The 11,201-nt window shown below is 52.2% G+C and overlaps 1 protein-coding gene across 2 annotated transcripts in view; it reads right to left on the bottom strand.

The window, feature by feature from the left end:
• Positions 1-10,064: 10,064 nt before the first annotated feature.
• The window catches only part of Ppp2r2c (protein phosphatase 2 regulatory subunit Bgamma), an 85,198-nt gene continuing 84,061 nt past the window's right edge, over positions 10,065-11,201 (bottom strand). For both annotated transcript variants that reach the window (XM_051164788.1, XM_051164790.1), the window contains exon 9: positions 10,065-10,946. In XM_051164788.1, coding sequence (XP_051020745.1) covers positions 10,655-10,946 — 292 coding nt within the window. In that variant the 3' untranslated portion in view covers positions 10,065-10,654. The remainder of the gene's footprint in view (positions 10,947-11,201) is intronic.

The raw sequence follows: 11,201 nt of genomic DNA, 5'->3' as shown, positions 1-11,201 counted from the left end.
TTGTATTTGCACATCATAGTGCGTCACTGAGGAAGGGCAGGGCAGGAACTCAAGGCAGGCCTGTTTGGTTTTCCTCCCTCACAGCCGAGGATGTACAGCAGGAACCATGGGGCCAGAAATTGTGCTTGGTGGGGCTGGCTCTCTAGCTCACTCACAGACCCATGCCTAGCTAACTTTCTTATACAGCCTAGCACCACTTGCCTAGGGAATGGAACTGCCCACCATGGGCTGTGCACTCCTACCTCTATTAACAGGATAAACCCCATAGGCATGCCCACAGACCACTCTGATCTGATCTCAGTCACTCAATTGAGACTCTGTTCTCAGGTGATTCGAGCTTGAATTAAGTTGATAGTTAACGCTGATTAGGTTAGGCCCTATGTAGGCCTCCTGTGTGCCACTTTTTGGGGTTTTGTTTTATTTAATTTCATAGGGTCTCACTGTATGTAGCTCAGGATGGCCTGAAATCTACTGTGTAAAGTAGGCTGGCCTTGAACTCAGTGATCTTGTTACCTCAAACCTCCCCAGTCCTGAGATTCTAAGGGTGGACCACCAAGCTGCCATTTGATTTCTCTCCTGAAGGTGGTGAGGACTACCAGCCTCTGTGTGTGACAGAGACAAGAAAGAAATCTGGTGCTTGCAGACAGGCCCTTCCTGCTGGTGTCAGAGAATGTAGAATGGAGTCTTCATCACCTAACCTGGGTCGACATTAAAGGATGTGGCTGCCTCAGGGTCATCCGGGATGCTGGGGGTGGTAGCAGCTTCATCTTTTTGCCCCATAGGTCTGCCTCAAACTCCTACATGTTAAAGGGATGTTCAGGAGCCACTAGTTCATGTGCTTGCTCTTGGGTGACTTCCCTGGCAGTGGTGTGGCCGGCTGTCCAGCACTACCCATCCCCATCCTCCAGCCACAAAGCTACAACATGAAGTCATCATGCCACTGGTTGTGTGGAGTTCTTGGACCAAAGCACAGATGACTTCGAGTCATCTTAGTTGGATGGGGAGTGTCTGTGACAAGCTCATCTACAGAAGACACTAGGTTCAGAGTGCCAGGATAGAACTGACATAGGCCTGTCCCCAGGCCACCACACTGCTGCGATCACATCATGAGTGATCTCCCTTGGGAGTGGAGTGGACTCGTGGGGAGAACCCCAGGCGGTCACCGATTCTGGGTACCACTTCTCCACATCAAAGCCCCGTGTGCTTAAGAGCCCTGCAATGCCAGCTATCCTCAGCCTCCATGTCCCTATCTGGGTCAGCACTTCTCAGAGCTTCCTTACAATGACCCCTGTGCAGAAAGGTAATGCCATCCAACACCCTGGGGTGTAGCCAGAAGGTTGCTCTCCAGCTGCTGAGCCCCATGCCTGCCCCCTTCCAGTGGTGCAAGCCCTGCTAGCATCAGCCTCATCAGCTGTTTCAAGGGGAGAAGAATTGATTGTCTGGGAAGGTGGTCACAAGACATTGATAAATAAATACAGGCTCTTTTTTAAAAAGAACATTCCTGAACAGGAATTCTTGAGCCAGAGGCACTGTGACGTCCTTGCTGATTCTGAAAGTATTTAAAATGGAAAACAGCAGTGTTTATATCGGAGCTTAGCTAAAGCACTGGATCCAAACAGAGGGCCTGGTGTCCCCCGGCTGTCTGCACAGCACTCCGGCACGCAAGCAGCCCTCCTTCCTCCTGGCCATCTGACAGAAACCATTTGGCCCGTATCTGACTCACTGTCTGAAATATTCCTTATCTACATTAGCTACCGGCCTAGGTGCATTCCATACAACCAGGAGGGAGACCTGAGAAAAGGCGGGGCTGGTGGCAGGGTCCCCCATCCTCACGTCTTGCCTTCCCCTTTCTAAAACTTCCCTGGAGGCAGCCTGCCATTCTTGAAAGTAGGTTTATATTGGGGAGAGGGAGGCCTGCTCCCTAAGGGTCCTGACCCCAGTGTGCAGCCTGAGGCCCTTCAGCCACAGCAATCTCTGTCCCAGGCAGGTCTTGGTTGGAGGAAGGGGGTGCAGCCTCCTTTGTCCAGACCTACCTAGGCCTGGTCCTGCTGCCCTGTGTGCAGTCCAACTACCACACCCACAGGCCAGAATCACTGTGTAGCTGTCTCTGGAGGGCCAGAATCAGGATGCTCACTCACTCACTCTTGGTCCAGAAGCTTTGTCCCAAGGGTCAGATATTATCAGAGTTGCTAGGGGCAGAACCTGGGTCCTGCAAGCTCAGGGCGGGACACCTCTTTCAATAGGCCAACTAAACACACGAGGAATAGTGGAAAGGAGAGATCAGAGGCTGTTTTATGTGGCCACACTGGAAAGGGAAACAAGATGTCTAATAACACGCCAAGTCCTGCTAGGGTAGTGGCTCTCAGTGACCCCTTTGGGGTTGGATAGCCCTTTCCCAGGGGCCACCTAAGACCATGGAAAACACAGATATTTATGTTACGATTCACAACAAATTTACGGTAGCAAAATGATAGTTATGAAGAAGCAACGAAAATAACATTATGGTTAGGGATCACAACTTGAGGAACTGTATTAAAGAGTTGCAGCATTAGGAAGGTTGACCACCTCTGGGCACTCGAGATTCGACATAGATGGGCAGAGCTATCTGCGCAAAAGCCCTGGCCAAGGGGTGGTCTCACTCATTGCCTCAGCTCCAGTCTCTCCTCCAAGGTGATCAAAGTGACACGGCTGAAGTCCAACCACTAGACACGCAGACAGAGCAGAGCTTCTACGCTTCCAGCACCGTGTCCTAGCAACGACAGCTTCCAGCGCTGGAAATAATCACCAGAGTGGGGAGTGACTGTTTCAATGCGTTCCTTGGAACAGACAGAGCCCAGCTATCTTTACCTGTCACTGTTAGGATTAGTCAGCTGCACAGACTCCATGAGTCTCAGAGAGAATGCTGGGAGTCCGGAAGTTGGGGGGGGGGTGCGGTGGAGGGAAGGGGGGCCTGGGGGGAGGAGGGAGGGAAGAGTAGACAGTGGGAGGCTCCACAGTCAAGCCCATATACCTGAAGTCCAAACATGGGAAACAGGCAAGGTAGTGAGAACTGTGAGTTTTCATGGTGTTTCCTGAAACACTGTGAAGGGACAAACGACAGTCAGTGTTTCTCTGCATCACCCAGCTGTCCACCCAACATGTGTCCTCAGGGCCTACTGAGTGCAACAAGAGGAGGAACTTGGGTTCCGAGTTCAGCTTCAACACCCCTCTGTGGGCCTGGGGGATGTCACCCTAACCTGCTGATTTCCAGCATTTGTCATTCCTATCTGCAGACCTGGAGGACACAGGCCTCATCTTGAAAGGCTGAAAAGTCCTGTCCCCCACCCACCCACCCCCGTTTCTTGTCCCCTGTAATCCCACTGCATAGTGGTACTGGCTCCTGGCTGTCCCAGATGACAGTGAGCTGACCTGCAGTGCGTGCTGGGACTTGGAGGCTACACCAAGAACAACAGCAGCTGCAGAGAGTGGTGGCAACTCAGGAAGAGGGTATGGGGCAGGAAGGGGATTGGAGACCACCTGGATGGAACCAGTGCCACCTGAAAGTGGCTTAGGACACCCAGCCTCATGTCAGAACCCTGAAAAGGACTTGGGGGGATGTCACTGGACTGCTTTGTTCCTCTTTCCAATGCGGTCACAGTGGATGGATAAACCCTCTTTCTCTGCTTTTCACTATGCCTGGGTGCATAATTGGCCCAGGAAGGATGAGTGGCCGCCAGGGCGTATACCGAGTCGAGTTAACTTGAGGCTGTATTATTTGTCTTTTCTTGCTGAGGTGCTGGGGTGATCCTCTCAATAGCCCATGGTCTCCAGACACCTGCTGCATCTGCTCTAGTGCAGCAGGCTGGTCGCCGAGCAGCAGAGTGTGGTCAAGAGAGCAGACCCTCTATAAGGGATGCCAGGCCTGGGCAAGGCTGCTCCCAGGGCAGTGTCTCTGGGTGACTCCATGGACAGGCCTGTGTGCAAGCCAACAGCCATCTGAGCAAATGGGACAGCCTTCACCCGTGTGACCCCAGAAGTGCAGCCTGACTGTGAGCTCCTCTGAGATTCTGCCCAGGGCCTGTCTGATCCTGGAGCCTGACTGCAGAAACTGGGAGGGGATGACTGGCATAGCTTTATACTGCTTATTGGTGACACTTTTTATTTTGGTTTTTTGAGACAGGGCTTTTTTTTTCTGTGTCTCCTTGGCTGTTCTGGACTCACTTTGTAGACCAGGCTGGCCTCAAATTCACAGATATCCCCTGCCTCTGCCTCCCGAGTGCTGGGATTACAGGTGTGCACTACCACCACCAGCTCCTTGACAATTTTATTTTGTTTTGTTTTACACAACAGCTAATGATAGAATCTCCAGCCCTCCCCCAGGGCAGCACCCACGGTCCTGGGGGATCTTCTTTCCCACCCTATCAAAGTCTCCACAACGGTTGGAGAGACAGTAAGAGTACTGGCTCACAGTGGGCTGTAACTCCAGCTCCTGGGTGCTATGATGGCCCTCTTGTGGCCTCCACAGGTACTGCATCCAATGGTATACCTAAATTAAAACTAATAAATCTAAAAAAGAAAGAAGCCCAAGGAGCCTGCGTGCTTTGACTCCACAGCTGTCAACAAAGTGAAGACATCTCTTTTTCCTGAATAAATTTTGTTTTTCTGGATGTTTCCATCACTCCCGGCTCAGTTTGTTTAATGAAGTTCAAAGAAGTAATATTCTTGCCTGCCAGGGACTTGGCCATTTTCAGACATCCTGAGGCTAAGGTATGGTATAGTGACAAGGACACCACCTGTGTGGCTCTCACTTATCCTCTTGGTCCGACACCCACCTTGGTGGGGGCAGAGGAGAGGCTTTATCTGCTGGGGCCTGATGTGGCCTTCTCCACAAAGCACTGTTGCCCTGGGAACTGAAGTTCCCAGGAGAAAATAGTCTATGTTGAAGATTCTACAAGGTTGATTGATTAGAATGTAGTGGTTGTGGGGGCCCAGGGGGTGGGCTCAGTCGGTAAAGTGCTCGTAGTGTAAACATAAGGGCCTGAGTTCGATCCCCAGGACCACAACAAAACAAACAACCTGGGTGTGTGTGTGTTTTGGGGGGGGGGGGGATGTAATCCTAGTGCTGGGAAGGCAAAGACAGGAGCATCTGGAGCACTCAAGGTTGACCTCTGAACACACACACACACACACACACACACACACACACACACACACACACACAATCTTAGTGATTCTGTCTAGGTGCTCTGTTAAGCTTAGGCCTGGGTAGTCTTTTTTTTTTTCTTTGTTTCTCTTATAGCCCTGGTTGTCCTGGACTCTCTTTGTAGACCAAGCTGGCCTCGAACTCACAGCGATCCACCTGCCTTTGCCTCCTGAGCACTGGGATTAAAGGCATGAGCCACTACACCCAGCACAATAGTGGTTTCCATCAGAATGGCCACAGCCAGAGAGCAGCAGCCTTTTGCAGTGTACAGATATGGGAACTGGGAACACTCTTTGATTCCTGCTGCTGTCTAAGCATCATCCTGTGGCCAGCAAGTGTGAGATCAGGAAGAACAAGGTTCTGGGGACAGGAAGAATGCCCCTCCCATGCTCATCTCAGCTCTAGAACATGTGCCTGCATAGGTATCAGAGACCCAGGCTCCAGTCTGGCCCATGGGCAGTCCCCCAGGCCTCTCTGACCCTCCAGTCTCTCATCTCTGCAATGTGAGGACTAACAGTACTGAGTGTGGGTTCACTATAATAAGAAACAAGGAGTGTATGGTGGCAGGGACCTTAGGGTCTCCATCAGTGGGCACGACTATATAGCTCTAGGTGGGGCAAAAGTTTGGACAGTAGCTAAAAACATTTGCCTGCACAACGCCGGCAGGCCCCATACTGTTGGGGCAGCTGTAACATCTAGGCACAGTATGGGCATTCTGACCAGAGGCTCTGGGGGCTGCTTCTGCCACCAGCATGGCACTGAGTCATCCATATACAGTGTGTGTGTGTGTGTGTGTGTGTGTGTGTGTGTGTGTGCCTGTGTGTATGCATGCGTGCGTGCACGGGTACACCTGTGCACGTGGAGGTCAGAGGTTAACCTTGGACATTGCTCCTGGGAGCTGTCACCATGCTTTTTGAGACAGGGCCTCTCACTGCCCCAGGCTTGGTGCTTTCGCCAGATGACCAGTGAGCCCCAGGAACCCTCCTGCACCCACAATCTGCCTTTTTTCTGTGGGCTCCAGGTCTTCATGCTTGCACAGCTAGCATCACTGACAGATTTATCGCCCCAGACCCAGAGGGGTCCCCATTCTTACCCATGACTCAGTGAAAGGACTGACAGGTGCAGTGATCACCCAGAGCCCGCGGGGCTGTGGAGAGATTTACACCCCAGTTCGTTTTCAAAGGGCAGATGGCAGCTGCCGGCTCTGGAAAAGCCGGAGCCTGACCTGGAGCATTGCTTCACGAAGCTCCTCCCCGGGGCAGCAGGGGATCCTGTCTGCTGTCCAGGGCGCAGGTGTGGCTGGCTGCCCCTCTACTGTTGAAGTTCTGGATCTGGGATCCACTCCTCTCCCTTCAGGAAGGCCTAGGTGTGGTCAGGGTGGATGCAGTGGCTACCCTTGTTGCCTGTTCTGCGGCCTCCCTGAGCAGCCTGTCCATGAGGAGAGGTGAGAATGGTCCTAGGTGACCTGAGGGAAGGTACCAGTGTCCTGGTCCCGGGGCTTCTGTGACAAATGGCCACAAACTCGGTGTTTTAGAAGAACACATACTCATCGCTGCAGTCTGGAGACGTTAGGTCTATTGTGGCTCTCAGTAGAAAAAGTCAAGGTTGGCAGAGCTAGATCCTCTAGAGCCGCCAACAGTGACATAGCTCAGTCAGTAATGCTTACTGGGCGAGCGTGAGGTCCTAAGTTCAATTCCTGGAATCCACAGGGAAAAAAAAAAAGCTGACCATGAGAGCTTATGCTTGTAGTCTGGGCACCAGGGAGGAGACCAGAGGATGCCTAGGGCTCAATGGCTAGCTACCATCAGCAAGCCTCAGGCCAGTGAGAGGCTAGAGGCCTTCTAGTGTGGCTGTGGCTTGTCCTCCACCTCTGCAGGCAGCCATGGCTGTCCTATCTTCAGGCCATGCCTCCAAAATGTTTCTTTTAATACAGTCAGGATAGCCTCCTGCCTCAGGCGAGCTCAGGATGGGACCATCTGGGTCATCCAGGACAGCCCCTCTACCTCAAAGATTATGGGGACAACCACTGTCTCCCAGTGATGGTATTCCATCACTGTAGCTAAAGTTAGACTTGATGAGCTGGGGTCACAGTATCAGATACCAACCTGAGCATCCACACTGTGCTGGCACCTTGGCTGTGATGGTTTGAATCCTGACCCACCATCGACTAGTTCTACCAACTCAGACATGATACTTAGTCACCTCTGAGCCTCAGTGTTTCCATCCACACTCTATGAGAAGCATCCTATGGAGCTTAGGCTAGCCAATCCTGTGTCACAGCCTGCTCAGGGCACAGAGGGGCCCATGAAGAAAGTTTTTTCTCTTTAGTAACCCAGAGGTCCTGAGGAGGCACACTCTATTTACACATGTGGGTCAGAGGTCAGCCAAATGACACAGAGCCAGGAAGTGGCCTTTCCATCCTGATGCTGACAGATGGCAGCCTTAGCTCCGCCTCTGCCTCCCTCCTTATCATAAAAGCTTGAGGTCTGGGCTGCAGGGAATACAAGGGGGATGGAAGCCCTGCCTTCCTAATGGTCCAGCTGCCTATGGAGGGCCTTCCTCCACCCAGCTGTCCATCCCCAGAACCCTGGGGGCCTCTGCAGGGTGAGGCCACCAAGAAGCACTGGAGCTGAGGGCAGCCCCAGATAGCACAGATAGCAATGGGGATACAAGGCCAATGCTTCCTTCCCTTTGAGCCTCAGTTTTCTTACCTAGGTTTGTGGTGAGTTATACACACCTGCTACAAAGAGAGACAGGCCACCCATCATGAAACACATGCCAGGCAGTGGACCCGCGGGCACCATCTGGGGAGCCCTCCCCAAGGCACGCGCCAGATCTGTAGGACTACTGGTGTCTGTCCCTGCTGACACCTGGGTTAGGATCAGAGGCAGCCAGACATTGCCAGATGCAGCCCAGGGTTGATGGGCACCACTCCCTGCCCCACCCATCCCACCGCCTCCCAAAGGCTCCCCTCCCAGGTCAGTTCACTAATTAGCAGCCTTCTGAGCCTCGTCTTAGATGTAACATTTGTTATTTTATTGGAAAAAGCTGGTATTAACATATTTATAATTTTATTCAACAGTTGGATAATTTGTGAGACACCGAAGAAAGAAAGAATGCACCTATGAGCCACAGAAGCCCAAACGATTGGGCCTGACTATGTTACCAGCACGTACATACCCAATGCCCTCCAAGGGCTTCGCCCCCAGAGAGGAATCAAAGCAGAAGAAAACAAACTCAAAACCCCAACAATGTCGCAATGACTATGGGAAATGCCACATATTCAAGACCAGAGAACTTAAGCAGAGTACGGTGGCCAAGTCTGTGTGGCTTGCAAGGCTCTGGTCCTTCTGCTATTTCTTCTCACATTGCCCCTCCCCCCTCCACACCTTTTATTTCTCAATCAAGAACACACATTATTATTTGCAGTCCGCTCTGGACCTGGGTGATTTCCTGGGGTCCCAAAGACATGCTTTTCTTAGAATAGCTTTCTCTCTCTTTTCCTCTTCTATTTTGGTACCCAATGTTTAAAACAGAAGCATAGAAACCAAGGCTTGTGTAAGACCCCCTCCTTTGGAAGATCATGTAAGATTTGACTTTGGAGACGGTATGTGTGAAACCTGTGATCTCACAGCAGGATCCAGGTCCCAAGGCAAGTATCCTCTCTAACGCTGAGCCACAAAGGCAGATGTGTGTGCCAGAGATCCAGGCCAGTGTGTAAGGCCCTCTCACCTGGATTTTGGCTTCAACGGGATTTCATATACAACTGGCCACACCCTTCAACTCCTTTCCAAGAGGGGGAAAATCGCCCAACCTTTTGATTGCTAACTTGCATCAGGGTCTATATGTACATATAATACTGTCCAGAGCGCCTGAATTTTACAGTGATAGATAAATGAACATTCTTCATTCACGTTGATTAAAAAAAAAAAAATGTAATGGACCCAGTTTCTGTGTAAATACATGGCCAGAAGTGAGTGTGCATGCGGTTTGTGCTTTGACACACACAAGGATACCTTGATCCACTGAGAAAAAAAAGCTCTGTTGCGTCTGTTTCCTGGGTGGCAGTCCATGTTGTAAAAACTAAAGCCCCTCTGTTCTCCGCTTCCAGAGTCAAAATGCCAAGCCCTGTGGTACTTGGGATTCCAGGAGTGAGCATGGAGCAGGGCGTCAATGGGAATGGCCACCGATCTGTGGCCTTGGGGAGGTCCAAGTAAACATCCTCTGGGGCTGCCTGTGGCTTCATGCAACCTCCTTGGGGAGCAGCTGGGATGGTGAGGAGAAAGCTGCAGGTACAAGGTGGGTGAAGTGCATCTGGGGAGGCAAGCTCGTATGCCACTCTCTTCCATCTTCTGTCTTGTGCACCTGCTCTGACTGCACCATTTGAGGATGCTTTCCTTCCAAAGCCTTCCCTTGGAATGCTGCTTGAGGACCAGTCACCAATGTGGTGGGTTAGAAAGAGCCTGTAAAAAGACCTGCATAGGACCTCCAACTCAACCCTCGGGATATGATTCCTTAGGCACCCTGTTTCTCTGCTCAGAGCCTTGGTTTCCTCCTGTGTACAGAGGGGATGGTAACCACACCCCAGTTCCAGCAGAGCCTGGTTCTCAGCTGGGACTTCCGGAAATGAGTGAACACTTGTGTCATGGGCATGAAGATTCTACAATCAGGGACAGGACCCACCATCAGCCGTGGGAAGATGACTGGCTAGCGTGGAAGGGTGACAGCAAAGCCACCACAGAGCAGCTGCGGGGATCCAACCACAGCTACCAAGGGCTGAGCACCATGCCCAGCGTGCAGTGGGCACTCACAAACGGATGGCAGTGAGGTGAGGGCTACAGCCACACAGGGTCCCCAGTCCTGCTTCTCAGGACTTACCCCCAGCCTGGAAAACCCACACATGGCACTCAGCCCTGCCTCACGATTAACCGTGGGACTTTGGCTCCACCTCTCAGAACCTGCCCTGGCCTGGCACCTAGAATATGGAAAGATATCCCAAACACCCAAGCAAGGAGCTGGCATTGCCAGCGCTCAGTGAGAATCCAACCGTCTAAAATCCAACATGAACCAGCAGCACCGAGCCAGGGCACACGGCTGGCTCCGTCAAGGACCCGCAGATCCTGACTGGCGTGTGTGCACTCTTTCTCGGGAGCCTCATCAGGGACCAGTTTCACTTTCCCTGACAGGAACTGACCCGCTGCAGTAAAAATCACCCTGGACATGAATAAAGTCCTGATATTAATGAAAGGCCCAGCCTGAGACAGGAGGGCCGTAAACAAAGGAGCCTGGGACCAAGGCCTGCCAGGCACATCCATTTTATCACCTGTGACTGAGAGGCTCCTTCCTTCCCTTTGTTTAAACCGGCAATCACCATCCAAGGCGACTTCAGCCTAGGGACTCATGTCCCTACAATGGCCACCGTGCTCATCCTGCCTCCATACAGAGGTGGCCGAGGAGGGCCACTGAGGCCGGCTAGTGCATGTCAGAGTTGACCTTATCCTGGAAGATGTACAGGTTGTTGGTGGCTGCAATGGCGATAATATTCTCAGCTGGGTGCCAGGCCGTGTGCAGGATCTTCTTGGTGAAGTCCAAGCTGTCCACACTGATGTCGTCGCGCCGCCGCTTGCCGCCCACACACACGCGCCTCGGCTTGAGCACCGCCCTGGGTTTGCTGCTCTCCCTGGAGGCCTCCAGCGTCACATCCCGCTTGGTGTTGCGGTCGAACATGCGGAAGAAATTGTTGTAGGCCCCCGTCATGATGACACTGGTGAGAGAAGGAGACGGCGGTCAGTGTGGAAGGACAGAGGGGACAGGGACACTCCAGAGCTATGGGCTGTCACTCCCCGCACAGGGAGCTTGGTCTGCTTCTCTGCCACAACCCTGGCACCCTCTTACATGTCAGCTGCTATTTCTACTTTAGGACCGTTACCCAGTGCTGCAACACTAAAGGTACCGTCCCATTGTTTATACATGCCAAGAGGGACAATCCTTGCTTGTAGCCCCAATAGTGGTAGAGATG

The sequence above is a fragment of the Acomys russatus genome, chromosome 22 (assembly GCF_903995435.1).
Source record: "Acomys russatus chromosome 22, mAcoRus1.1, whole genome shotgun sequence".
Lineage (NCBI taxonomy): Eukaryota > Metazoa > Chordata > Mammalia > Rodentia > Muridae > Acomys > Acomys russatus.
The sequence above is the reverse complement of the archived record's forward strand: the minus strand, read 5'-3'. Positions and strand labels throughout refer to the sequence as shown.